This window comes from Drosophila grimshawi, unplaced genomic scaffold, assembly GCF_018153295.1.
Source record: "Drosophila grimshawi isolate 15287-2541.00 unplaced genomic scaffold, ASM1815329v1 contig_1367, whole genome shotgun sequence".
Lineage (NCBI taxonomy): Eukaryota > Metazoa > Arthropoda > Insecta > Diptera > Drosophilidae > Drosophila > Drosophila grimshawi.
Genome location: NW_025062889.1, coordinates 10,904,867 through 10,931,445, shown reverse-complemented (window position 1 = coordinate 10,931,445; position 26,579 = coordinate 10,904,867). Strand labels below are relative to the sequence as shown.

At 38.8% G+C, this 26,579-nt stretch overlaps 1 protein-coding gene across 1 annotated transcript; it reads right to left on the bottom strand.

Moving 5' to 3' along the window:
* Positions 1-691: 691 nt before the first annotated feature.
* Positions 692-20,611, bottom strand: LOC6561269 (homeobox protein abdominal-A). Its single transcript, XM_001986403.2, has 8 exons — positions 19,547-20,611; positions 13,267-13,343; positions 6,419-6,504; positions 6,068-6,331; positions 2,500-2,947; positions 1,615-1,860; positions 1,405-1,561; positions 692-1,332 (listed from the first exon to the last, which is right to left on the bottom strand). Exons 2-8 carry the CDS (start codon positions 13,319-13,321, stop codon positions 1,233-1,235), a joined length of 1,356 nt encoding a protein of 451 aa, XP_001986439.2. The 5' UTR covers positions 13,322-13,343; positions 19,547-20,611; the 3' UTR covers positions 692-1,232.
* Positions 20,612-26,579: the final 5,968 nt, after the last annotated feature.

Sequence of the window (26,579 nt, the reverse complement as noted above, 5' to 3'; positions counted from 1 at the left end):
GAAACTCATTGAAAAGTTTGGGTTTTAAGTGAGAACATATCGATAAGGATGATCTGAAGAAGGCACCCATTTCAAAGAATTTAGTGATGAACATTTGTTTAACTATTCTCAGAGAACTGTAAATATTTCCTGGATTCGATGTGTTGAAACTTCATTTGTGTTTTAACTGAAACCGAATATGTTTTTGTGTTTTGTTTGCTTTGGGCTCAATATTAAAACAAGCTGAAGGCGGTGGGATCACTGTGATCACTTAAATCCAAGATTTGGAATAAGTTGTGTTGCATTCAAATATTTTTCTATGCAAATGAATTTTGATTATCCCAGATGGGATATACTTTTGTATCATTCTCAATGCGATAAAAGTATTTGTGAATTATGGTTGTTTGGCTTTTGGTTTCTTGTACTCAACTCCGTCGATGCATTTTTTAGAGTTTCATATTAATTCATTTTAAAATATGTACTCCAAAAATTATTATCAATTTAAGTGGCGTGTGTTTAGGTTTGTTTGTTTTGTTTTTCTTGCTTGTTTTAAGGTTTATTTTAACACATTTTAAATATAGATTTAAGTACATATAAGTATGCATAGTGTATATATATATTTTGTTTTATGTATATATATATACATATATATATATATATATTTTTTTTTTATGGTACTTGCAATTGTGTGTGTATATTTATTTAAAGTAATTTATTTAAAGTAATTGCGTTTACATTTTAATTCTATTAAAAGTTGTTCGTTAATTTGACACTAATTTAGTTTGGTTTTTTATGCATTTTAGATTTTTACTGGTTAAGTTTTTCTTAAATTTGTTTTTTTTTTTTTTGGTTTTCTGAAATAAAACATCGCATTAAAAATACTTGTGTTATTTATTTATAATTCGCTTAGAACAAATCGTGTGTAGACAGGCTTTCTGGTAATTCAGGGAAATCAGACGATCCCTAGTTCCCCTCGGAAGCTTCTTCAAAGACATACAGTTGTGTACCCAAAGGGGCACAAAAAGCGCAAAGTATTCGCTGACGTGTGTGTGTGTGTGTGTGTGTAAGTGTGTGTGCTAGTCGATGGACTCGATTCGAATCTTGTTCGCTTTCATAAAGTGTTTCTGGTAATCCTAACTTATTTGTGTCCATTTGTTATTTGTTTGTCGTGTCTTTAGAAGAAGGAGGCGGGGCAAATTTGTAGTCGGTCAGGTGCGACCATCAGTGCTGCGCAGCATATAAAAGTCATAGGGTTAGACGCCTTGGGCGAGACTCTCCTTGGGCAGCGCTAAAATCGACTGATCCATGCCCTGGTGCGGAATGATGAAAGGTGATGCCAGCATCTGTAGTGGCCTGCACAGGTATTTATTTTTTTTGTTGTTGTGTAATTTATAAATCCATTTACAAACTCTGAAAACAACTTACTCGCCAAATGTTGAGGTGGTCACCATGGGCTGACGTACTGTGTGCAACGCCTGGGAGTTCTTCGCACGCGCCAGCAAACTCATCACGGTGCGCTTTGTGGGATTCATGCCGGAACGCGGTACGCCCAGCAGCGGTCGCTTGCGTCCCAGACCCCCGCCTGCAAATAAACATCAGCGCCCAGTTGTACCGTCGTTGTCTTGGACAACTCACCTATGTTGATGGTCTTCACGTTGCGCAGCGCTGGATGCAACAGTGTCCCGGGTGGATCGAGCAGCGTTAATGTTGATGTGTTTGCATCATTATCGCTGCCTGTCAGCTGCAACGCTGTGGCGCTGCTCTGTGTTGTAGCCAGCCCCGACATCGCCCCACCCACACCCTGTGCCGGCTTCAAAAGTCCGCCTATGCCCGCGGCAGTCAGTTGATGCTGCAACGCCACTGCCATCGCTGTTGTGTGTACTGGAAAATGGCATAGAATGAGAAAGTTGCAGTAGAAGTGATCGACTAGAAGATGCCCTCTGCTAGATAGTTACTAGAAGATGTCATTTGATATCTTAAATACATTTGTTATCCATTTAATAATTTATTTTTTTTTGCATTTGTGCATTGCAAATTTTAATTTATATATTGTTTTTTTTTTATTCTATTTAAAATTTATAATGTTTCAAATTAATTGTGTATATCTTTATATATACTCTACACTAAATAAATAAATAAATGCAAAATAAGTTCAACATTTTGTGTTTATAGTTAAATAAATAAATATATTAAAAAAGAGTCAGAATCAGTGCGTTTATTATTATAATCCAATAAATATGTTCTGCTTCTTTAATAAGAATCCAGCAGGAAACATTATCGAAGTTAAATGATAATTTGATTTACCAGCGATGATAATGTTCCTTTATTATGAATATATACATTTTTATATTCCACAAAGTGCATAAGAGAAACGCTTAACACTGAATTGCGTCATAATCTGTTGTTATTTAACGAGTTTCGATTAATGCCGCAAATTGCACTTGATTAAAGCGGATTACAAAGGCGAACATTATCAAAGCCATCTCGGTAATTTTTCCTTTTTAACTAGGATATACTCACGAGCCGCTGCTGCCGTCGCCGAATTCGCCTGCCCAGCGAGATGGTCCCCACAGGCCATGGCGGATGCAGCAGCGCTGGCGCCTCCATGCGTTTGGAGTAACTGATGGAAATGCGCTGGTTGGTGATGATGATGGTGATGTTGCTGCTGCTGCTGTTGTTGTTGCTGCTGTTGTTGTTGTTGCTGCTGCTGCTGATGGTGGTGTTGGTGCGCGTCGCTGCTGCTGCACGACTGACCGCAATCGAGCTTGTCCGGTGAGAGACAATCCATGCCGCTGGTATCGTTGTCAGACTTCTCATCGTTGGACGTGTCCATGTCGGCCAGACCACCGCCCAGGCCGCGAGTGGTATTTGTCGGACTCTGCGAGTCGTCCAGGTGGCTCAGCGTGGGCGTCGATGTCAGTGCCTGCATTTCCCACATCTGCTCCTGCCTTATATCGTCATGATAGTCCTGCGTGCAATGCAATCGAGTCAACCGTTTCAAAATATAAGTAATTAAAGTATATACACTCCTAACAGAGACACGCCCACGTTGCGGACAGGAGTGGGCTGGGCGTGACGGGCGAACGAGTAAAGAGTGCGTTTTGCCACGTTGAGCAATTAAATTTAGTTCAGGCGCAGAATACGCGCAATAAATGCGAATTTTATTGGATGTCAATTAAAAGTTCGTGTCACACTCAACAGACTACCCCTACTGCCAACCGCACACACGCGCACACACTCTGACTACCCCTCCCCTGTTAGTCCGACGCTAAGGCAGCTGTTTGGCAACAGCTGATGTATTTACTTCTACATGTGCGCGTTTCTGTGCTTAATGCAATTATGCTGAAACAGCACCAGCTGCAGAGTCAGCGCGGAGGGATTGGGGAGTATGGCGAGTATCAACGTGTCAAAAGCAACAAATTTGAAACACAGTTGGTTGTTGGTGTTTTTTTTTTTTTTTGGATGCCATCTGCGAGTGGGGGGTGGTTGAGTGGGTGGGAGAGTTTAAGGTGCCCTCGAGCGTATCTTTTCATTGCCCCCATTAAACGAGTTACGGTTAGTGCAAGAGCTGAGTGTGTATTTTTTGTTACTTGTTTTCTAGTTTGGGTTTTTTAAGCAATACGAAAATTTAGGTGGAAATTTAAAGAGAAATTTTCCAATGAAAGCTCTACTTATATTAAATGCTGTACTCACAAATTCTTTGCTTACTGAGCAAACAGTTTGATTTGACTCCTCAGTTGCATTTGTTACACGTCACAAATCCAACCAATAATTTTTCATTCATAATAAAGGCTGCCTACTTCGAAGACAATATCTCCATAAATCGCGCTGTCAGATGCCATAAACAATGTCAGATTTCAAGGATTGAACAGCTTGCGCACATAAGGCTACTCCTACACACACATATACATACACACACACACATACACACACTCACACACACATACAAAAACACACACATTTATACACGCAAAAGCATAAGCTGCACATATTTATCAAATTGAAACAGTTTATGTTTTCAAGTGCGAGCAAAATTGAAATAATTTCTATGCAAATTTTTCAGCGTAATCAGATCAGAAAACTCCATCAGCCACAATTTATGTTCCTGACAGTTGTATGTCACAGGTTTGCTAGTCTTTAGTGTGTGTGTGTGTGTGTGAGTTTGTTTCCCCTAAACTCAACCCATTTATTGTCGAAAGCCAGTGAAAGCCCCACAAGGCCCCAAAATAATTTTCAAGTTGTGAGGGAAGCTGGTCTTTTTAAATTTTTAGTCTGAGCCCAGAAAAGGGAATTTTGTTAAGTAATTTAATATGATAATAAAATTCGTTGAAACTTGCAAAACGATTTAAAAATATTTGTAAGTAAATTTTAAAATTTAAGTTAAATTAATATTGACTTAATTCTTTTATGCAGATATCAGACATCAACTATGATTAAGTTATACATTTTCCAACAAGGCTGTAATTTAATCTTTCGAATTAAACCTCGTTAAAATAAATCTTTTGACATGCTACTTTAAAGCATCATAAGAAATGTATTTATATTTGAAGAAAATTGCTGTTATTTGGGTCACCTATGCAGGGCAAGCGAGTGTGTTGCACTTGGATAGAACTGGAACTGGAGCTGGAGGTGGAGGTAACTGTAATTTAAGCTGCATACATACGAAGTTTTTCATTGAAAGCACAAAAATAAATAAATAAATATCATGGCGAGGCATGTGAACATGGCTGCATGGTGCAAGCAGGTGCATTGTAAACGAGCATCGAGGATTGTAAACGGTTAGCGTTTGTATTCCAAGTGGTCGCGGGCTGAGTGGGTGCGAATGGGAACGGGAGCAGACAGAAACCTGGAGCTATGCTGGCGCACAAGAGATGCGAGAATGCAACGGCTACAACGATAGCGATGACGATGGTGCCAGCAATGGCGACGGGGCTGAAGACGGTGATGGTCATGGAAATGCTGATGGAGTTGCAGTGGCGATAGCGTGCCAAGAGCCCACACAATGGACAGAGCTGATAGCAGCTACACGGCTACACTGTAAAAAAAACCTTTCTCTTCCTAAAAAAAACCGAACTATCCTTGCAGAGTGCATTTTAATTTTGCCGTGACGAGGAGCAGTAGATGTCTCCAACCCCATTCTTGATCAGCATGACTAGCCGATTTATATAGCCAATGCATATAGCTGTCATTCAGCTGTCGGAACTGGAAAATATCAGAGTCATCTAACAAAAACATAATTATATTTCGAACTTTGTGCTAAAATTGGAATTTGTCAGCAGATTTACAAGGGTATGTAATGTTCGGCTAGCCAAAGATAGATACTTTTTTAGAAAAGATAGAGTTTTGCAAAATGTAAAAAAATTGAACAAATTTTAGAACGTTTATTTATCAGACATGCGCCAATTTATGCAAAAACTTTTCCGTTTTCGCAAATTGGCGCATTCTGACGCCCACTTTGAAAATGAAAAGGAAAATCTTTTCCGTTTGCTCAAATTGGAGTACGGCTGTGAGTGTTATTATAGAAATAAGTTTGTAAGAAATAATATAAATATTTCTGGCATCGTCAATTAAGTGTTTTAAGTGTTTTTTCCCACTATTTTCTAGGTATTTTCCAAGCGTTTAAGAAATGTTTTTCGCTAGTTAAGAAATTATTTCTAAGAAAACAAAATTTGTCGAATCTGTTGAGTTTTGTCAGTTATGTGTTATATATTTTTTTTTCGAGTGTGCGGAAGTTTATGGAGGGCGTGTCGAGTGGAAAAGGGAGTGGGTGGTTAAATGTAATTACAGCACAATGCAATTTAGTCAGCGACGCGTGGTGGCATGGCTAGAAAGGAAGCTGACGCTGGATGCTGCTGCTGAGATGCAAGGCAGCTGGCAGTTGGCAGCTGGCAGCTGCTGGCAGATGCCAGGAGCACACGGAAGCTGAAGTCGATAACGAGTGCAACCTTGGAGCAGTATAATCTGCCAGTGTCTCTGTGACCGGCATTTAAGTTTCTTTGCTTGAGTAAATTTAAGTTGTTTCACAACTTGAACTTACTCAAAAGTGGGCAGGCAACATTAAGTCCCAATTGGGATCTTTCGAACTCACCGGAACTAGAAACCGACGCACTTCCGCCAATGCATAAGCAATGCGAGCGTGTGCCTCGGCCGGTGCCGCAAACGTTGAAATCTCGACGTGCAGGTCCTCGAAGAGATGGGCGTAGCGACTGTCGCCACTGGCCCGCAGTTCCTCCTCCTTCCGGCGGTCGCGCATCGAACCGCGTCCCAGCACGGCCATTTTGCACATTGTGTCCTCCTGGAGGCGTTTCATCGAGTTGCCTTTGGGTCCCAGCAGCTTGCCAACGAAATTGAACTGGCAAGAGAGAGACAGACACAAAATGGCCAATAAGTTACTCAATCATAATCATGATTACCATCCATCTATAACCCTATGACTCACCTTGGGATGATCACGCACAGGCACAGCCACTTTAACGGACACCTTAACTGGCTTGTCTCGCGTTATATCCAGCATCTTGAGTTTCTCTGCAATGGGCGGGGCCAAAAGTGTGTCAGTGAGTAAAAGACATTCATGAATAAATAACAATGTAAACTAAGTGAATAACGCAAAGGGACTTGACATTTAAGTAGCTGAATGTATCAACAACTTCTTTCTTCAAAGGATTTATGTCCTCTGAGCATAATCATTTAATTAAATATGAATATTGTAAAAAGTACACATGAGAAACAGAGCATTGCTTCAAAAGCAGCAGTTAAAAAGATTTGACTTACTTAATATAATGTTAAAATGCTCTTTATAAAAAATATTTGAAAAATGTATCAAGAAATAGGTCAGCTTTTAAATACTGATTACTGATTAAGTCAGCAATTAAATGAAGTCCTTCAATATTGAAGCTAGTCATTTGTTTATCGAAATCAAAGACTTTATAAATTCAACTGAGACTTAGATTAAACTTTGCGACATTCTCCACAATAAAGTATTAAAACACTCACAGTTAGTTTTTATAAACCGAACTTTAAACTATGATTAACAAAGTTTCATAATAATTGGGTATTCATATAGATACAAATTCTGAAAAGTTATAAATGCAAACACTAAATACATAAGTCCTCTATTAGAATTGAAATTGTCAATTTACTTGGCACACAATGCTTTTAATCACACCAAAATATCTTCAACAATAAATGGACTTAAAAACTTGACACCGATATGGGCTGTTTATGAACAACTGTCAAAGCGACAATTTGTAAATTTGGGTAAATCCAATCTTTTAGTTTCCAACACACAATTTGAAGTGTAAATCTTATGACAGTTGACTTTGACACGAACTCACTTCGGTGTCATGCCTGTGTGTGTGTGTGTGTTTGTGTGTGTGGGTGGGTGGGTGGGTGTATATTTATCAGTTCGTTATCTGACATGGCCTTAATCAAACTAGCAGAGCCAGAGAGCTTATCCCAGAAGAAGTTCGCACCAAAAGATATTTGCGAAACTTTTGCAAACATGTCCCTTAAACTTAGTCAGTGTCGCTGTTTGCCTGAAGGTAGCTAAGATAATACCGTTTTAGAATCACCGTTTTTAATGTTTGTAACTAATTAAGCAAAATGCTTTTGCACACAACAAACCTACGCATAGGCTCTATGGGTTGTATGTGGGAAGAGGGTTGATGCGGTGGGTGGGGAACATGGCAGGGACAAATCTGTTGACATGCCCAAACATGAAAACATTTGTGTTTGCTCTTCAGCTCAAGTCTCGTCAAGGCACGAGCAGGGTAGCCAAGACAAGGACTTGTTCACACACACACATACACATACACCTGACACACACACCTGTACACATACACACATCCCTACACACACTCGTCTACACTTTTATACCGACACTCATTAGCAGGCGAAATGGCTTTCTTAACACCTTTGACGCTGCTGCTGCTGCTGCTGCTGCTTCTCTGCCGCCGGCATAGCCACCTCCCCCCTCCGTTCATCTGCCAGCCCTGCCCCGCTTCCGAATGCTGGCCCCGGTGACTGACTGGCTCTCTGTCGACTTGTTGTCAGTGGCAGTGGCAGCAACACACGGTCTAAGTAGTTTGTTGTTGTATGTAGAGTGAGTGCACTTTCTCATGCATACATCTATACATTTACTCTATACACTGACATTTACGAGGGGTTATTATGAACATACACTGGCGAAAAATGTTCAGGTACACACAGACCTTGAAATCAGTTCAATGTGGTTCGACTCATATTAGTTTAAGTACAACTCGATATCTGAATTCAAATTAATTTCAATTTACTTAAATGAAGATGTTACATTTATGAATAAAGAATTGTTAATCTGTTTTTTAGTTTTATTTGAATTGGAAAAACACTGCAGTTTTTACAAATAAAAACAAATTCAATTTACGAATTATATTTAAAATAAATGGGAAGAATTTAATTAGAAATGTTTGTCAACATTTATTGCAAAGATTGAGAGACCGCAGAATAAAATCCAATGACACCAGTAATAAATAAATTAAAAACGTTTAAGAGCAGTGCTATTTGTACTTGAAAATATAACTGCTTTTTTTTTCAAGTGTATATATATTTTTATGTTTTGATACTGACAAAAGCATAAACAGTCAAACGGTAAGTGCAAGACCAGCTGAATATGCACATTTCCTCTCTTTGTGTGTGTGTGTGTGTGTATCTGTGAGTGTGCGAGTGTATGTAAGTAAGTCACTTTGTCTATATGTGTATGTGTGTATGTGTGTGTGTTGCTGCTTGTAGCCTATTTGTGTTAATTGTTGCCATTGCTGCATCAAAAGCACGCCTCATCATCATCTTCAGTCTGCATGATAAGAAAAACATCCATCGCCGGAGTACCTCAGTCACATATAAAGTCTCACAGATATATATATATATATATATATATATATATTCTCGTCGGTATATGTACAATATTTTGCATAATTTAACTCGAGAGTATTCTGGCAACGTTGCGTATGTGTCATTATTAAATTAAGCAACAAAATATTTGTACACATGCATAAATTTGAGAGGGCAAAAATGGGGGCAACAGAATATGCTTAACACAGCCTGTTGATTAATTACACTCGAAGAGGACTTTTGCGTTCATAATTAAGTAAATTAATTACGCAAAAATTAACAAAAGCAAAATATTTAACTTTAATCTCAGGATTTTTATTTCTTGCACAAATATTTATGCAATTTGCAATTTAAAAAGTGCAAAGTGAACATATCATTTTAACGGCAAGTTGCATTTTCTTTGATGACAGACTTTTGCAGCAAAGAGTTGAATATTGAATTAAAGTATATAATAATGAGCAGAAAGAAATGTTAAATGGTTGCATAATATTGTCATTACTGTCAACTGTGGCATGGTTTTAATGGGATACTGTATGGCGGCAGTATTTCTGTTAAACATCAACTCTCTCTCTCGGTTGGGGCATCATTTATACACGATACGGTTTGTTCAATTAATTTCCGCTTTATGCGTTGCACAATTGCAGCTATTTATTGATTTTCAACCCGACCACACACCGACGCTAACAATAATAATTATATTTATTATTCGTTTACGCTGGCTGACAATTATTTAAATGAGCCACACGTTGCATGGATGAAAAGTTTCGTGGTTCAAACAGTTGTTTTTGTTATTGTTTTTGGCCAGTTTCAGGTGAATGTAAATTTTTTGCGCCCTAATCTAGCGTAATTTATGGCCAAAATTGGCCATTAAGGTAATTAGGTATGCATTTTACGCCCACATCAACCCACGTCTCGCCTCCCCCTTCCACGGCATTATGCTAACTGCTGCTCCTAACTATTTTGTCGCCTGTTCCACGTAATTTTTGATCAGATTGCACTAAGTGCTTTCTTTCTCATTTTTTTTCTTCTGCGGGCTGCCCGTAAAATTGCTAAAGTGTTTTTGGCATTGGTCGTCTGGCATGCTGCTGATGCCAAAAATGCCTCCGGAATGCTGCTACACTTAAGGAAATGCCTTTGATAAAAGCAATGAAAGTGTTTCGCTCCGATAAGCATTCGATGAGAATTCAAACTTAATTTTCTAGTTCCGACAACGAGTAACGAACTAAATATGCATGAAATATACTTGTGAGGGAGCACTTCCTGTACAGAGTGGCCCCAGGACAGATGCTAAACATTTGCTCAGTCATTGCAATTGTTTCCGTTTGTTGCTTTTGCTGCTGCTGCTTATGTTGCTGCTGCTGTTGTTGTTGTTGCTGCTGTTATTGTGCAGCATTCAGCAGCACAATTCGCTCGTTGGTTCTTTTTGCTGCCATATTTTTCCAGTTCTTTTGTGTTTGCCTTCGTTTGGCTTTTCCAGGTCATTTGTTTGTCCGGAAAGCAGTTCCGTGTACCGCACTCTAGCTTCTTCTCTCTCCCTCTCTCTCTTTTCTTGCCTGTTGCCCGCCTACATTTCCGCCCCATGCCCGAGGGGCAGACACTTGTCTTAACATGAGGGTTTGGTCCCTGCATCACCTTTGCCCTTACCCCGTACCCAAACAAGCCTGTCACCCTGGTCATCCTATTATTCAGAAGAACCCTCTTCAGTGCGATGACGCCAAGTTGAGCATGATTTATTTTCATTTAATAAAAGGGACACCTGCATTTAAATAACATTTGGCAAATCAAACATCAAAATACAATTTGGTGAAAGTAGTCCAGTAAGTGCCACACTGCCATTTAATTAATTTACTCAAATATGCAAGAAATTCATTTGAATATATTATTTACTTTTATTTTGTTTTAAAAGTCGATGTAAGGCAAAAACAGCAGGCAAAATAAAACTAATCAGTGGAAAGTTGTAACAAAAAATTGCTTACCAATTTCTTGATTGCTGCTGAGAATTTCCAATTTGATTGTCTCTTTTACTATTTGCTCATCACTACAAATGTATTCATTTCTTGTTATACAATATCAAGTAAGACTTCTAAAAACTTTTATTTCTTAATTTTAAGTGAGAATATATACGATACTGCCCAAAATCAATACATCCGATATCAATTGATCACATGCCGGTATCAGAGTGTTATGCAGTCGGTAAGACTGAAAAAATCTCAATGCTTTGTTTTTGTTTGTGAAGTGAAGTGTAAAGTAACAGATAGAAAAGAGATGTAAGGAATTTAATTCTATATAGAGGATGAGCTGCTAAGAATGGAGGAGTACTAAAAGATTATTCTTATCTATTTGTTATTTTATTTTAAATCAGTTTTACACTCACAAACACATTTCGAAAATTGTATGTTGGAGAGCATCTCAATTTGGCTATTTATTATTAATTAATTGTGTTCTTTGCCGAAAGAAGTGTTTAAGGGTTTCAATTTCCAGTTAAGTATGGAAAAGTGTTGATTACACGCACACAGATAACACAAGTTAAATAGAAACAATGTGCTAAAGCATTGTTGGTATTAAATTCCTTTGCCCCTTTCATTCGGTGCTTATCTCGAACATGGTCGTATAAAATATAAAACACAAAATAAGACCCCAAAGGAAACCAGACGCTTTGGGTCATTGCCATAGCAATGGCCAATGGCTCATTTAATCGTTTTGCGAAAGTCGTTTCTTTAGCTTTGCTTCTTTATTTATTTTTTTTTTTTGTGGCGCAGAGCTCATGAGAGGCGTTTCGACTCTGACACTGACTGTGTGACTGACACTGGCTGCTGCTGCTGCTTCTGCTGCTGGTTTAACATTTCCATGTGGAACACCCAAGGGACGGATTACCAAAATGCGGCTCGTTAGTCAAAAAATGTGCTGCCCGAGAGCTTACAGGCCGCAGATGACGACAACGGCAAGGAGGACATCAAGCATTCAAAGAAGCAGTTGCTCCCTCGTTACGTACTCGTTCATGTTACATATGTACACATGTATCCTTTTTTTCTTTCTATCTTTTCCCTTTGTCCATTTCGTCTTTTGCAAATGTGATAGCAACAGCAGCAGCAGCAGCAGCAGCAACAGCATTGTTATTTTAAACTTCTCATCTCGTCTCGTTGAGATTGAATTTAAAGAAAAACGAGATTATTTTTCTCACTGGGGCAGTGATTGTGAACTTAACGCAGATGCTTTTTGTATCTGTATCTGTATTTGTGCTAGACGAAATGATCAAAAAGCTTAGTATTTCAATGTGAGGCGCTTGGGAAGATGGCCCTTTAAAACGATACCCCTAATGAGCTCAAATGGAGACGGAGCCGACGACAAATAGTTTTGTTTTTCGTTGCTTATCACTGCATGACGTAATCTTCTTGTATGCTTATGATTAAATTTGTACGAGTGTGTGTGTGTGTATCGGTAACAGCCAGTGTGACGACAGTTTTTACGACGGCAGGATGCCAGTCGCTTTATATCCTTCCTTAACTTTTGCACAAACAAGTCCAAGTCGAAAAGGTAGCGCTAAAAACGTAAAAGAAAAGCTCGCTGAGAAAATTCACATCTCTCGTTTGGCGTTTCCCCTTTGCTTAGCTCAGCAGCACGACGGCAAAACGGGGAGGTGGCAAAGACAACAAGACAGTTGGCATGAGGTTTTCTCAATACACCGCTACGCAACCACCTTCCCCCCCTCAACAAACCCCTCACGCAAGTTTACACACACACACACACAAAATATACAAACATTGTTGGCGCAAAGTTTACTTTATTCTGTTAGAATTTCTTTTGCACCCCAAACGGGGTACTTGAAACTGCTGAGCATTTGATTGTTCTTCCTTGCGCTTTGAAGCTGCTCAGGTTGCCTTTGCATAAACACACACAAACAAATTTCCACTGGCGCTTGAAAACAATTGAAACGGCGATTTAAAAGCGCCGCAAAAGGCTCTCCACTTAAATGTTTACGGAAGGCAATTAATACAACAACATTAGTTGATCTAAATAAATTAAACAGTTCTTACTGATTGACTGATTGATTGATTGAGTGGTGACAGCTGGCTGAAAGCTCACATCTTTAGCTTCCTTCGAGGAATTTACATCTTTTATCCAACTTAAACTACAGTTAATCGACTATTTTGATTTACATAATAAGACACTTATTTTATTGTTATCTTTAAGTCCTAAGATTTAGATTTTCTTTACTTACTTAAGAGTCTTAAAGTGGTCTCTTCAAATATTTAAAAAGACTTAAATTGTATAACAACGTCAATATGCTCATTCAATTTTGGTAAGACCATGGTATAAAATCCGGTTTATGGTTATAAAATTAATGAAACATTTTAAGCAACTTCAGCCCGTCTATAAAAAGCTGTGAAAGTGGAATTCAAAAGTTGTACTTTTATTGCATACCTGAACTTTTAAGAGCACGTTCCTCTTGTGTGCTTAAGCTGGATTTGGGTTCCATTTTGAGCTTCAAATTTCAGCCACTGCAAGCAAAGAAGAATGCAAAGAAAATTCAATGTAACTTCATAATAATAGTATGCTGTGGAATTGTTAAGCTTTCCCCTCCAGTTAAAGTCTGAACGTAAAGTTTGCGACATTTTATTATGCTAGCCGAAATAAGTACTAGCTAAGCAAATACAAAATACTTTTATCTAAAGGAAGGACACATTTCGTAAATAAATAGTTTAGCAAAATTGCTTGATACTTTTTTTTTGGGTGTGGGAGGTGGTATTTTTAAGTCACGTAAATTTCAATGAGTCACTTAACAAAAACCATTCATGTCAAGTAGTGTGTACAACGTTTTGTAAATAAAGTTAGCGCAGTGTTAACTATTCTTGTATAACACAGACTCAACTGTGTCTGTCACAGCGCCTAAATGGCCCAGATGCTAGAGATTGACCAAAGAGCATAGCATTGGCAATGAGTAACCGAGTCCATTTGAGAATGTCAAGTATCCGTTTTCATAGTCAGTAAATACGAACAACAGCCACACACATCAGATATATATATATATATATTGGCATGTAGACATGTATTTATGTTTGTAGCAAATTTTACCCGCATGCATATTTGCTCAAATCGAAAACTGGCCGAATGGGATTGGTATTGGCTGCTTGACGTGCCGGCTTTTGATGTTCACGGCATGCGACCCAATTCTCCAATGTGTAGCTGCTGGATAATTGATGCCACGCCCCATTAAATTCCAGAGTACGGTAATATAAATACGTATATACATATATACGTAGTATGTATTAAATTATAGGTAATATAATTTTCACAGCCATTAACTGGTGAGTCATGCCGCCTAATTGCCTTTTATGATGACGCGAAACATTTGTTGTTGACTTGCCCTCGACTTAGGCCAAATAAAAAAAAGAAAAAGAAAAGCAACTGAAAACTCAGAACTGAGACAACTACCTGAGAAATTGACGAAAGGATAAGCGTGGTACAAGTTCTCAAAATTAATGATGGCGTGGGCCTCAAATTCTCTGACAATGTTGTTTGTCATTGTACGTTTTTTTTATTGTTGTTGTTATCGTTGGTATTGTCTTGCCAACATGCTCTAGCATCCAACAACATCCAACATTCACCATTCAGCATCCAGCTCCGAGTTTGACGGATTTGTGCGCATTTTCAGATTAATGCTGCGATTATTGTTTACCGTAGGAATTGTGTACAGTGGAGCGTATGCGTAACATCTCGTTATCTATTGTTATTTTTAGAAACTTTCGTGATTGAGTTATAATTGCTTTTCATATTCTTGTATTTGTAAGTACTTTGCGCTACTCGAACTTGTTCGAAACTTACCCGATTACGTATGCGTAATAAATTTTATCTATTGCCGCTTACAGACTCCGTTAGTCATAAATTCATTTTCATATCCTTATTTTTGCGTAACCTTTTTGTTGAAACCTAACCGATTACGTTTACGGAATATTTATTGATCATAGAAACTTTTTATATATTTTCTTACTTCTATTAACTTTCCACTACTCCACCGATTAACTAAGCGTAGATGGAGTATATAAGTTGATGTATTGCTATTTAGAGACACATTTATCGTGAGTCAGAATTTATCTTCATATTTGCATATTTGTATGAACTACTCTTAATTTGTATGTTTAGTGATTAACTGAGCTTATTTCTAATATAATTTTATTTATTGCATTCCTCTCTTGGTTAACGAAGCGTATACGTAATTGATGTTTATTTATATCTGCCATTCACAGACATTTCTATTGCCACAATCGAAGTATATTTTTATAGAATTTTATGAATTGACTGCCAAACACATTCAAACCAGTGGAAGCAGTTAGTTTGAGCCTTGCCAATATGCAATTGATAACCACTGTGCACAGGAGCAAAGACGACACTCGAAGTAACGTTGTCTTTTGTATGCAAAATTTAACCCAGAATAAAGTCCCGTTCGGTTGTTGGGTTAGTGGGTTGCTGCTCGGTCGGGTTGGGCTGCGTGAGTGGGTTGTGGGTAGGCCGCCTTCTTCATTTGCCCGCGTTCCTGTGCATTCTCGGCATTCGCTTTGTATAGCTTTGCACGCACGATTTAAGGATAACGAGGATGGAATGCAGGAAGCGAGGCAAATATTTACACAGTTGGATGATTTAGATAAAGAAGACATGAACATGAACCATAAAACGAAGCAGCCGAACACCGAAGCCGCAGAACAGCTGAGAGTGGGCGATGCCCAACCGGAAACGGGGTGGGGGAGATGGTTGGTTGAGGGGCGGGGAGGGGGTAAATAAGCTCAAGACATTATAAAAGTGGGTTGGCATTATAAAGGATAAAGAAATTTGAATACAATGAAGAGGATTTGGGGAAAGCCGTGATTGGCGAGCGTCACTTCTTTGGTTTGCTTTTGTGGCTGCCAAGCAACAGGAAACCACCAACAATAGCAACAATAACAATAAGCAAAATAAGAAATACAAGAAATTGTTTACAAAATTAATGCAAGTATCGTGTTATTTAGTGGAATTAATAAGCATCCTGTCCATAAGCAACAAAGCTTGTCAATTTCAGCAATTAAAAGCGAACAGTTTGAACTAGCTGTCAGAAGGAGGATGTCTACAAAGATGCACACATAATGTATATGTATGTGTGAATGTATGTATGTAGGTATGTGTGTATACCTTGTATACACGCCTATTTAGGACAACCTGCACGTTTCAGCTTTTGCTTTAAAGTCCGGATCAGAAACGCAAAACAAAACATGCATGTGTAATTTATTCAAGCAGACGTGAAAAAAGAAGGAAATAACACACAAATGGAAATGGAAATGCAAATGCAGTCGGATGTGCATACAGGAATACGCAGGGTATTAACAGTACCAGCATGCCATCTCTCGCACAAACAGCACAGCTGCATCCGGCTGACTCGACTCGACTCGACTCACGTTGGGTGCCAATTTGAATGATGAAAACGGGTTCAATTGAATTTCATGTATGCAACGTGTGAATGCCACTGAAAAGCTGTCGGCTCAAACAGATGCCGTGCCACGTGCCAATTGCTACTGTTGAGTTTGCAACAAGGCCACCGGCACGCATAACAGATGAGAAATTTTCATACGATTCCGTACAGCATTTAAATTATTTGTGCCTGTGTCAACATTTGGAATTCCATAAATTTTGGCCAGTCAATGCATGCATAAGGGCGTGCTGCACACAAGTTCAGCATAGCATCAAAACGTAACCCCCTCCCTGCCCCATCCTTCCTTCCAAAAAACTAACTAAACACCCCCTCAAACCCCTACCCCACACTCTGTGAACAAATTTATTTGTTTTCTTGCTTGTTTATTTGCGCATTCGTTTGTGCATATGCGGTGGAATACATATATGAAATATATGCGAATATTGAAATGCTATTCACAATTGGCACTCTATTGCCATTTTCTAAATATCTATTTCTCTCTCTCTCTCTCTCTCTCTCTCTCTATCTCCCATCTCTCTTTCGCTCGATATCAGTATCTGTTGTTATCGTCTCTATAAATGCAGATGAAATTCCTGACCGGAAATTGTTTCACAACTGCTAGACAATTAAAACTAATGGGAAAACAAGAAAGAATGTTTTTTCTAGGTATGCCGAAGATAAAATACCCTTGTGGAATGGACTTAATCTTCTGCAAGCTCATTTTTAATCCCAAGTTCAAAATATTTGTCCATTTTTGTACATTTTATTTCTTATTGCAGACTTGTGTATTGGTAGGGATTATACGCATGCCTTTGTCGACTTAGAAACTCAAAATTCAGTTGATGCACCTGAGTAAGATACCCTGTTTATTCTCATTGGAATTGCAATCAGCACACGGATGCAGCATGATAAAATAACGAGCATTTTTTCACATTATCCTTGGGCAACTATTAATTTTTCCATTATATGTTTATATGCACTTCTTATTCGATTACTTGAAAATAATAATAAAAAAAAATGTTGCATACCTTGAACAGAATATGCATTCAGTTTGATTGTTATGTTTGGCTCATATTTGTTGATTGGCATTTTCTGTTCATTTATATATTATTGATAAGAGAGCTTAAAACGAATTGAGTAAAAATTGTAACTTAGATGGATATATGAACAAATCAAACTACTAACCTACTAACTATGAGAAATGTTATGTTCGTATCTGTGAGATACTTTGAGTGTCTACAGTCCTCAGTAAAGAGATGAATACATGCCAAGTTCAAAAAAAGTAGCTTTAAAACTGTTTAAGTTGTGTTCAGTCCCAAAATGAATATTAAGAAGTTCAAACTTCATCTCTCCCTTAAGACGAGTCCCAACCAAAATAAAAAATACCTGACCTGGCTGACCTGGCGAAAGACATACTTAAATTGGCGAACGGCATACTTAAATTAAAATTCGAAGAAGCAAGAATGTTCTAGTCGAGAGCGCTCTCGACTAGGAGTTGCCCTGAAGCGAGCTAATAAATGCATTAAATCGTTTAAGACATTTGTTCTAAGTACAGTAGATACTATGAGCAAAGTATATTTTAATGCTTTCAGGGGATGAATCGAAACTTTCTAGTATCCAAACTAAAACGATTTTGAAGAGCAGAGTGTGCTTTGTCAAGTTTTGGGTTCTAGATTAATATTTCATTGAAATTTGCAAGCCTAATTTCCGGTCAAAATTTATGACCAAATTCAACTCGCAATTTGAACAATATGTAAATGCCTCCCACTATTTTGTATACATTTACATTGATTAAAACTGGGGCCAGACCCCGAAGGTTATTAGCAGAATTTGCTGAATTGTCAGTCGAGCTATGGGTAACTAAATATGTTTATTATTGTGATACAATATTTAGTCATACAGAAAAATACATATATCCACACAAGTCAAGTGTTGGAAAGTGTCACACAGCTTTGCGGCTAGCCGCCTGAAATGAAGCACAAAAATAGTTCAGTGGCTTCCATAACCTTTTGAGGCAAACGAAACTTGGCCCAGACACACACATACATAATGCATACAGTATGAATACAGTACGGGTAATCATATGCACATACATTAAAAAGGTCATGTTATTGTTGTTATACAATAATGTGCATATATAAATGGCCACAAAAAGTGAAACTTTTGCCTTTATTGTCCGCAATGTGGGCTGTGGATGATGCCCACAATAAAGAAAATGCCAAAATGAGAGACCTTTGTGCCAAACAACAAACATATATTATGTACATGTATATTCATTATGTTGAAATTCAGTGGAAATCATTTTTGTGGTTTTCATAAGTCAGAAGTTTTGCGGTCTGTGAGAGGTCGGTACAAATATTATATATATATATATATCTAAATACTTCGAATCCCTTGGGGCGATCTCATGTTCAGTTTCAGCAGCTAATAAGCAACTACTTATTGCGAATGCCATAGAAATCCAAGCCAAATTAGAGCACATCAATAAGCATTCCGGCCATAATTTATCTAAATTAGTTTTATTCCATCAAGCCTCAACAGAGATCAGCAAATAAATGACACTCCACTTCACATTCCACCCCAGGCTCATCCAGTCCACCCCAGTCCAGTCTGAGCTGTCGGCAGTGATAAGAGTGAAATAAATCAAAAGCAATTACAAACATCCATTATCGCTTACTCTGGTCCACCCTGGGGAGTCATTCCGGTGAGTCCAAATGGATAAGTGAAGGAGACTCCAAATATATGTGAAGTACTTACATCCATACAAAAAGTAGCCGGCCATTGAATTTATCTGGCGGCTATCTGTATGACTGCTGGAGCAAAATAATTAAGTTGATTTCCCAGCCGTAATTGGGTTTGCCACAGGTGCACAGCTGTATTTCATTTAATCTTAAATACAAACAGACATCCAAACACTGCCCAAAAATGTATATTTTATATTTAATGCAAATAAGAAACGTGTTAAGCAAGCAAAAGTTTAGTTAATTATTCAATTAATTGTGAGTACAATAAAACAAACATCAAGCAGTTGATGTAGCCTTAAACCACTTACAAAGACAAGTTTAATTATTACTATTTTGATTTATTAGTCAAATAATTCAATTTTAATGCCTGAATTTCAGTCAACAAATAAATGAACTTATCAATTATGTTTGTAGAGTGAAACTAGACAGAAAATAAACAGAAAGCAACAGAGTAGTTTAAGCACACATCTAAACAAATGAATTTAAAATGAATCTTTTTAGGATAATGAATGTAGCTTACCCAGGTGATAGATATATAGGTGAATATATTCAATTTGAATCGCTTCCAAGTAGTATTGTTCTGTAAAAGTAATCCAGTTGAGATGTCGCTTTAATTGTAATACATTTATCTCAATATTCACGGGTCGTTTTCATTTTAATTTTCACTGTGCTTCGACAATTGCCTGGAAGTGCTTATTTAATGCTTTATTCATTCGCTGCAAACATTTGCACATCCACCAAATTCATCAGTACTGATTAAAGATGCATGATGCCCCCGGTTCAAAGGGGAACGGGGCGACGGCAAATAGTCAGTTGAATCGCGTCGGGGTGCCCGAGGTGCGAAGAAACAGTTCGCTTTTAATTTAAGTCTGGCTGGCGACAAAAACAACAAAGTAAGCCACAACCACAACAATAACAACAATAAGAACAACAAGAACTCTTCAGATATATCCCGCGGGCCTCAGATAATGCCATCCGATTGGGGAACCGCACGAGAGAAAAACGCGCGCGACGAAATCAACAACAACAAATACGTGAAACAACAATAACGACAAACAACGATGGCGACGAGGATTCGAATTCGGTGGCGGAGGCGGTGGCGGAGGCGGTGGCGGAGACGGAGACGGGGCGGGAGCGTAGGAGTATGGCAACGTCTCCTGAGGAGCGTCCCAACTGTTTGGCTAAGTGCTCCGCAGACGGCGCCACACGGCACCCACTGAAACACAGAACCGCCAACTTTCACTGACTAGCAGTCAGGCTGGGTATTGCGGCGGGGGTAGGAGAGAGGTGCGGTGTATACATAGGCTGCTACTGGGCTACAATGGGGCAATGTGTTCCTAGTACACCGCACACTTGACACAAGATAAATAAATTGTCTCTGCACCGCGCCGAAGTGGGCAGCTGCTTGGCGCCAAACACCTGCAAGTGCACCTGGAACCGGATGTTGGTGGGGCCGCGGGCGCCTACAACAACAACAACAACAACAATACAGGCAATAGCGTTCCTAAACAGTAGCACATCTCACTTAACCGGAGCTGTGAACCGTATGGTATGAACCGTTCCGTCAAAAGTCTAGCGCGCAACTAATGCGACCGCAGCACATTCTGTACTAACATGGCTTGAAACACAGTCACACGAAAAATCTCATCGCATCTGTGGATGCTGAGTTGGAAGGCCTCCCAATATTTGTTTAGATTCTGCGCACGACTCCATTTGGGAATCCATCTCTCCCTTTGTCTCTTTTATACTGGGTACGGTTGATATTAATGATTCTGCATTTCCGTTATGCTTTTCAAAACCAACTCAATGCTCGGCTTGGTCAGATTTAGCTATTATTAACCAACTGACAGATTGTGATTCTCAAATCTGCTGTTCAGCATTGAAAGAAGGCTTTAGTTTTCTAGTTGTAGTTTTACTAAGGCAATCAAGCTGGGCAGAGGCACCAGCTCTAAGACAGAAACTATTTGAACATTTAATATCGATGTGAAATCAAAGACTTAGAATACTCACCGGACATAAGCACTGTCATTATATTTAATAATTATAAAATAGATCACATTTGATATTACATCTTACATGAAATGCCATGGTAACGATTATGTAATATTGGATTTGCTTTTGGTCTATCAAAAATGAATTGCAAAGCAAGTTCTCTGATAACATTCTGTTCCTTGGGGCTTTCTCTTATATATACACTATATTCTGCAAAAGAACTTCAATAGCTTCAATGGCTTTTTACTGAGAGTTTTCCATCAAAGCTCTTGTAATTCCTTCGTCCAACCAATCACTTATCTCAATTTAATATAAAATTCTATTTTCTTTTATCAGAAATTGCAATAGCAGTTTAACTTCAAAAACTCCGCTTTCGAGTCTCTCTTACATAAAGTTGAAATGTGTATATTCCCATGTAAATATTGTTGCAATTAAAAAAAAAAGAAGCTGTATGTGTATATTAAGTTTAATTTTGGCTTCATCGAATGGACAAAGTCTGGACAAAGCCATAGGCAAAATAAATTTACATTCAAGTTTGTCAAAGGTAAAAAGGAAACCAAAAAAAAGGAAAACAATCAGCCGTGACGCTGTGGCCACAACGGCTGTTCACGCTCCCGTCCTTGTGTGTGTGTGTGTGTGTGTGTGTGCGTGTGTGTGTACAGGTGTGTGTGTGTGTGTGTGTGTACAGGTGTGTGTGTTAGTGTATGGTCTCCATCGTAGCCATCGTCCACATAGTCGCATATTGTAAACATCCTCAACAGCATCGAGCACAATACGCTTGGGGCCCCATTTGGATACTGTTCAATGCGCCAGAGACTTTCCTATGTATGACAAACAAACATAAACATTGTGTGCTGAAATTGAGACCGTAAAGTATCGTTTCCTCAGCTCCAACTTAACTGGCTTAACCCGAAACGAACCGGACTGGACTGGAGCGGAGCGGAGCGGTGCTCCAATGCGATGCGATGGATGAGTGCAAGTGTAAGGGTCGCTTTCCATGTTTGCGTGGCGCACTCTAATTAAAATTTTTGCCCGGGGCTGCATGGCCCCAAAATGTTTTACGAGGTTAAAGCCAAAAAAAAAAAGAAACAAAAAAAAATAGAGAACACCAAACTAAACAAGTGCCAACAGCATAATTTGGTCAAGTTAGCCAAATGTAATAAAATCGCGCCGATGGCGTTTTGTTACGACGGAAAGTGTTGAAAGTTAGCGTCGAAATCAAAATGGAATATTTACTGCATCTGCAGTGCATGTTGCACGAAGCATAATGATTTCAATTTGTATATACCCTGTACCGAATTCAAATTGACATTAGATACTTATAAGGATTAGTAAGATGACCATATTCAAATTGGCATTAGATACTTATAAGGATTAATAAGATGACAGACAGTGCAACGAATTGGTTTTTTCTCTGTAATTATTCTGTAATTATTATTATAAATAATATTCGCAGGGTTAATAGATGTGAACACAGGCATATTCTTGTGCCATAAATATATATGTCTTCATTACATTTTCTAATTCAATCTTGTCGTATCATCATTATATACCTAACTGATATACATTCAATTGCTGGATATCTTTACCAAAATGTTACACAGCTAATCATACATATTATCTTTGACTATTAATTCACAAACTTAACTATGATATATATACAAAATGCTAATTTATATTGCTAGATGCATTCAAGGGAATAATATATATGGCGTATGTCATTAATTGTGCTTTACAAAGTGTTTAATTACCTTTAGCTGTCACGACTGTCACATCATGTCAAACACGTCCGTCGCAACCGTTGACATGCTGTGAATGGTATGTTGAAAGCTCTGGAGCCGAATGAAACATGAAACATGACCAGGTTGCCACAGTCAGAATCCCCAGCAGGGCTATAGCCTCGCCAGTGACATGAGCAAAGTTGTAATTGATTTCCTGCAGCGACAGCATTGGGACCGGACACGACTACTGCACTCGAGAATGAAATGGAGCAAAATTGTAATTCATCACAATCAGGCACACATAAACACATTACACACACCAACACCAATGCATACATGTGATATGCAATTACTCGGTCCACCGAGAGTATGAGAATTTTATGCCTGCTGTAAAGTCAGTCAAGTTTTGTGGGTGCAACTCTAGTTGCCATCCCCACCTGCCACACTCGTAAAATTTCGTTTAGTGCAGTGCATTTCTTGCGGCTCAGCTCACAAAATGAAGGCAACAAAGTGTTTTGTGTTTTGTATGTTTGCCACTGTGGCAAGCTAGCGACAACACACATAAAGTTGTCAAGCACTCGAGCATTGCCAAGGCCTGACAGCCTCGTGCCTCATGCCTAATGCCTCAGCCAAAGACATTGCCACAGTCATAGCCGCACAGCCGAATAGCCATGTAGAAATACAGCCATATAGACCCATATAGCCAAAGAGGGATAGAAGCCAAATGTGCCATTTATAATTTAAGCGGGATTAAAGTTTTCCTACAATGGAAAGCCTGCTGCCTGCTGCCGGCTGTACATGCCGCGCGTCAAAAACTTTTTATGGCCGCTTGGTCGGCGTCGTGGTTCCACAACTGCAAAACTGCGAAACTCAAACTGAAAACGGCCCGAGAGTTGCTTGCAAATTTGACATCAACGGTGCCCCAGACAAACCAAAGCGGATTAAGCAACCAAGCCAGCAGTCATGCAAGTACAGTGGTAGTAGTAGCAGTAGCTTCCCGTGAGGGAGGAACGGTGCCGGAAAGGGGCGGCCAGTCCGCCCAAGGCGCCGTCAAAGTGCTATACACTTTTTATACCCTGAACTCATTGAAAATGGGCGAAGGGTATAATAAAGTCTATAATGGCCAATGTAGGTTTTGCGACTCCATTAAGTACATATATTATAGATCATTACCAAAAAAAATCGGGTCATATCCAGTTGTGTTTGTGCTTTTCTATGATGATATCAAAGACTATAAGAGCTAGAAAATATTGAGTTGGAATATGGGTTCTCGTATATCATACGTATATCGAGTTTCTTGATCAGTTTCCCGTTTCTCAAATCTATTTACGATAACAACGAACGACACAATTTTAATGTAAATTAATCATAACCATATCCTAATATTGATCAGCTGGAAAAATTTCATTAAAATCGGATAAGAAACACACGCTTTATTAGCCACAGTTATTCACTTTTTCTGCATTTATTTATGATTATTACGATTGACTGCATAATTACACAAATATATGTATGAACCTGTGAATAAAACTATATCTTTTTTCCCTTCTCTGGAGATCCCTCGCATAACTTACATTTGAGTGTACAAAGATATTTTTAAGCCAAAATTACCAATAAAACTAGAATCTATGCTTTCAACGTATTTATATAGTCAACTTCAATATTTAGGGTATCTCGTAGTCGACTTCTAGAACATTTTCAGTTGTTTCACTTTACGTTTTATTTTTGGACGTCTTTGCTTTGCACAGAGATTTAAGTTGCTACTCCTGCTTCTGCTTCTGTTTCTTCTACGGCTGCTTCTGCAACTGGTGCAATGCAAATTGTAGGTTTGACCTCCGTTTTGTTGAGGCTCCGGCTGCACAAGAGCTGTCGACCGGCATGCAAAAAAGCACGCGGCAAAGCATGTGAGCGAAAATCAGGTAAGAGGGCCCTTACTTGAGAGGGCCGGACTGCGAGATACCCTGCCAGACTGCTGGCTTATCCGTCTTTGATATTTGTCGATCATAAGGATCATATAGAAATGTCTCAGTCAGAAATCTATATTGATTTGAATTTGGTTTACACAAATCTACATTCAACATTTCCAATATCTAGCTAAAATGGGCCTTGAGCTTCTATCTCAATAAATAATATAAAGCGCTATCAAGATCATGTATGTTCTAGATAGTCGCTGTAACATGCAATATATTATAATAAAAACCAACATTTTCTGATTTGATTTACAGAAATCTATATTTAACATTACAGATATACATAATGCGGTCGAAGCTGTCTCATTCTGACTGTGCAATTTGTATTACTTCGCAGGCTGGCACGTAATATTATAATACACTACAGGGTATACAAAAATATAAATACAGCAGCAAACAGGCCATCACAGCACCTGCAATTTCGCAAATTGTCTTGAAATGGCTGAACACTCAAACCACCCACCAGCAACGAGTCAACCGAACCACCGTAGGCAGTTGTAAAATGCTCGGAAATGCCACCGGCAGTCGTTGGATTAATTATGAAAAATACCCACGACCACCACGTCCACCACGGTGCGGCACTTTGCATTGTTGTAAATTGTGTACAGAAAAATGTGCCTACACCCTCTCTACCCCTCTCTCTCTCTCTCTCTTTCACTCTGCCTCTGTAGGTCAGCGACTTAATTGTCTGTTAAGTGTTACAGTGCGCACGCAAAGTGAGCGGACAGGTGGGCTGCATATCCATGCAATGGATGGATTGCGTACGGATGTCAGTGTCTGTGTGTTGTGTGTTGTCAGCTAGAATGTTTCTGACACTTGGATGCACTTGCCACACTTCCGGGCACTTGGTGCACTGCTGTCGCAGATTCCAGCACACGCTTTTGCACGCCAAGGCCGATCGGCCTAATATGACGTGTGCTATGTATGCTTGAGTGGAAGATTGCACCGGTGCATAAAGTGGAGCATGTGAGCCCTAAAAAGCTTGATTTGTGTCTAAGTTAGGTAGAGATGACTAACTTGACAGACAAGCTCATATCAGCCCACCAGATAACCAGGCTAATAGCTTAAAGATCAATCCAACATGTATTTTAGCCACAACACATTAATAATAAATTGAATTGTATATTTGTTAAGTGGAAACACATCTTTTATGTTAAATTCATTAAACGATCGTTGGGAAATAAAAAGGGAAGATGTACCTGCATACAAAATAGCAAAGAATAAAGAATATTAATTTGTACACAATTAATACATTGAAATCTATTCACAATTTATATTATATTACTGGTCATTAAATTAAGTATAAGCTTTTATGTGTTGTAATCCCCCAGACATAAGTAATAGCTTCAGTAAAATTCTTGGTACACGAATTAAAAGTGGGTTGTTTGATTTTACTCATCTACAGTCGGCTTTGAAGCACCTCTAAGAAGTGTTTCCTTCCATCTGTGCTCCTTGCAACTAAAAATCGTAATAACTGCTATAAAAGGTATTATATTTTGTCGTCTTTGTCTCTCTCCGAATGTGCTAAAAGCCCCAAATCGGTTTACTGATTTCTTGACTGAAGCAAGCTGGTCGTAATTTAAGTAGCTTTGATTTTCAATTACCTCCACTCGATTCATATGCATTGGACGACTGTCACAGGCAAAAGCTGTCAACTGAAACAGACACACACACACACATCCATGCATACTAAAACACTCTTATTTATGTACGTATGTATGTACATATATGTATGTATGTATATAGATGTAGTTCATTGAGTTGTATGTGGTCGATATGGAGCTAGACAGTAGCCTGGCCTTGGGTAAATATTACGGTATGCGTTGGACATGAATGATGAGCTCTTTGTGAGAGAAAGAGGCCATTGTAA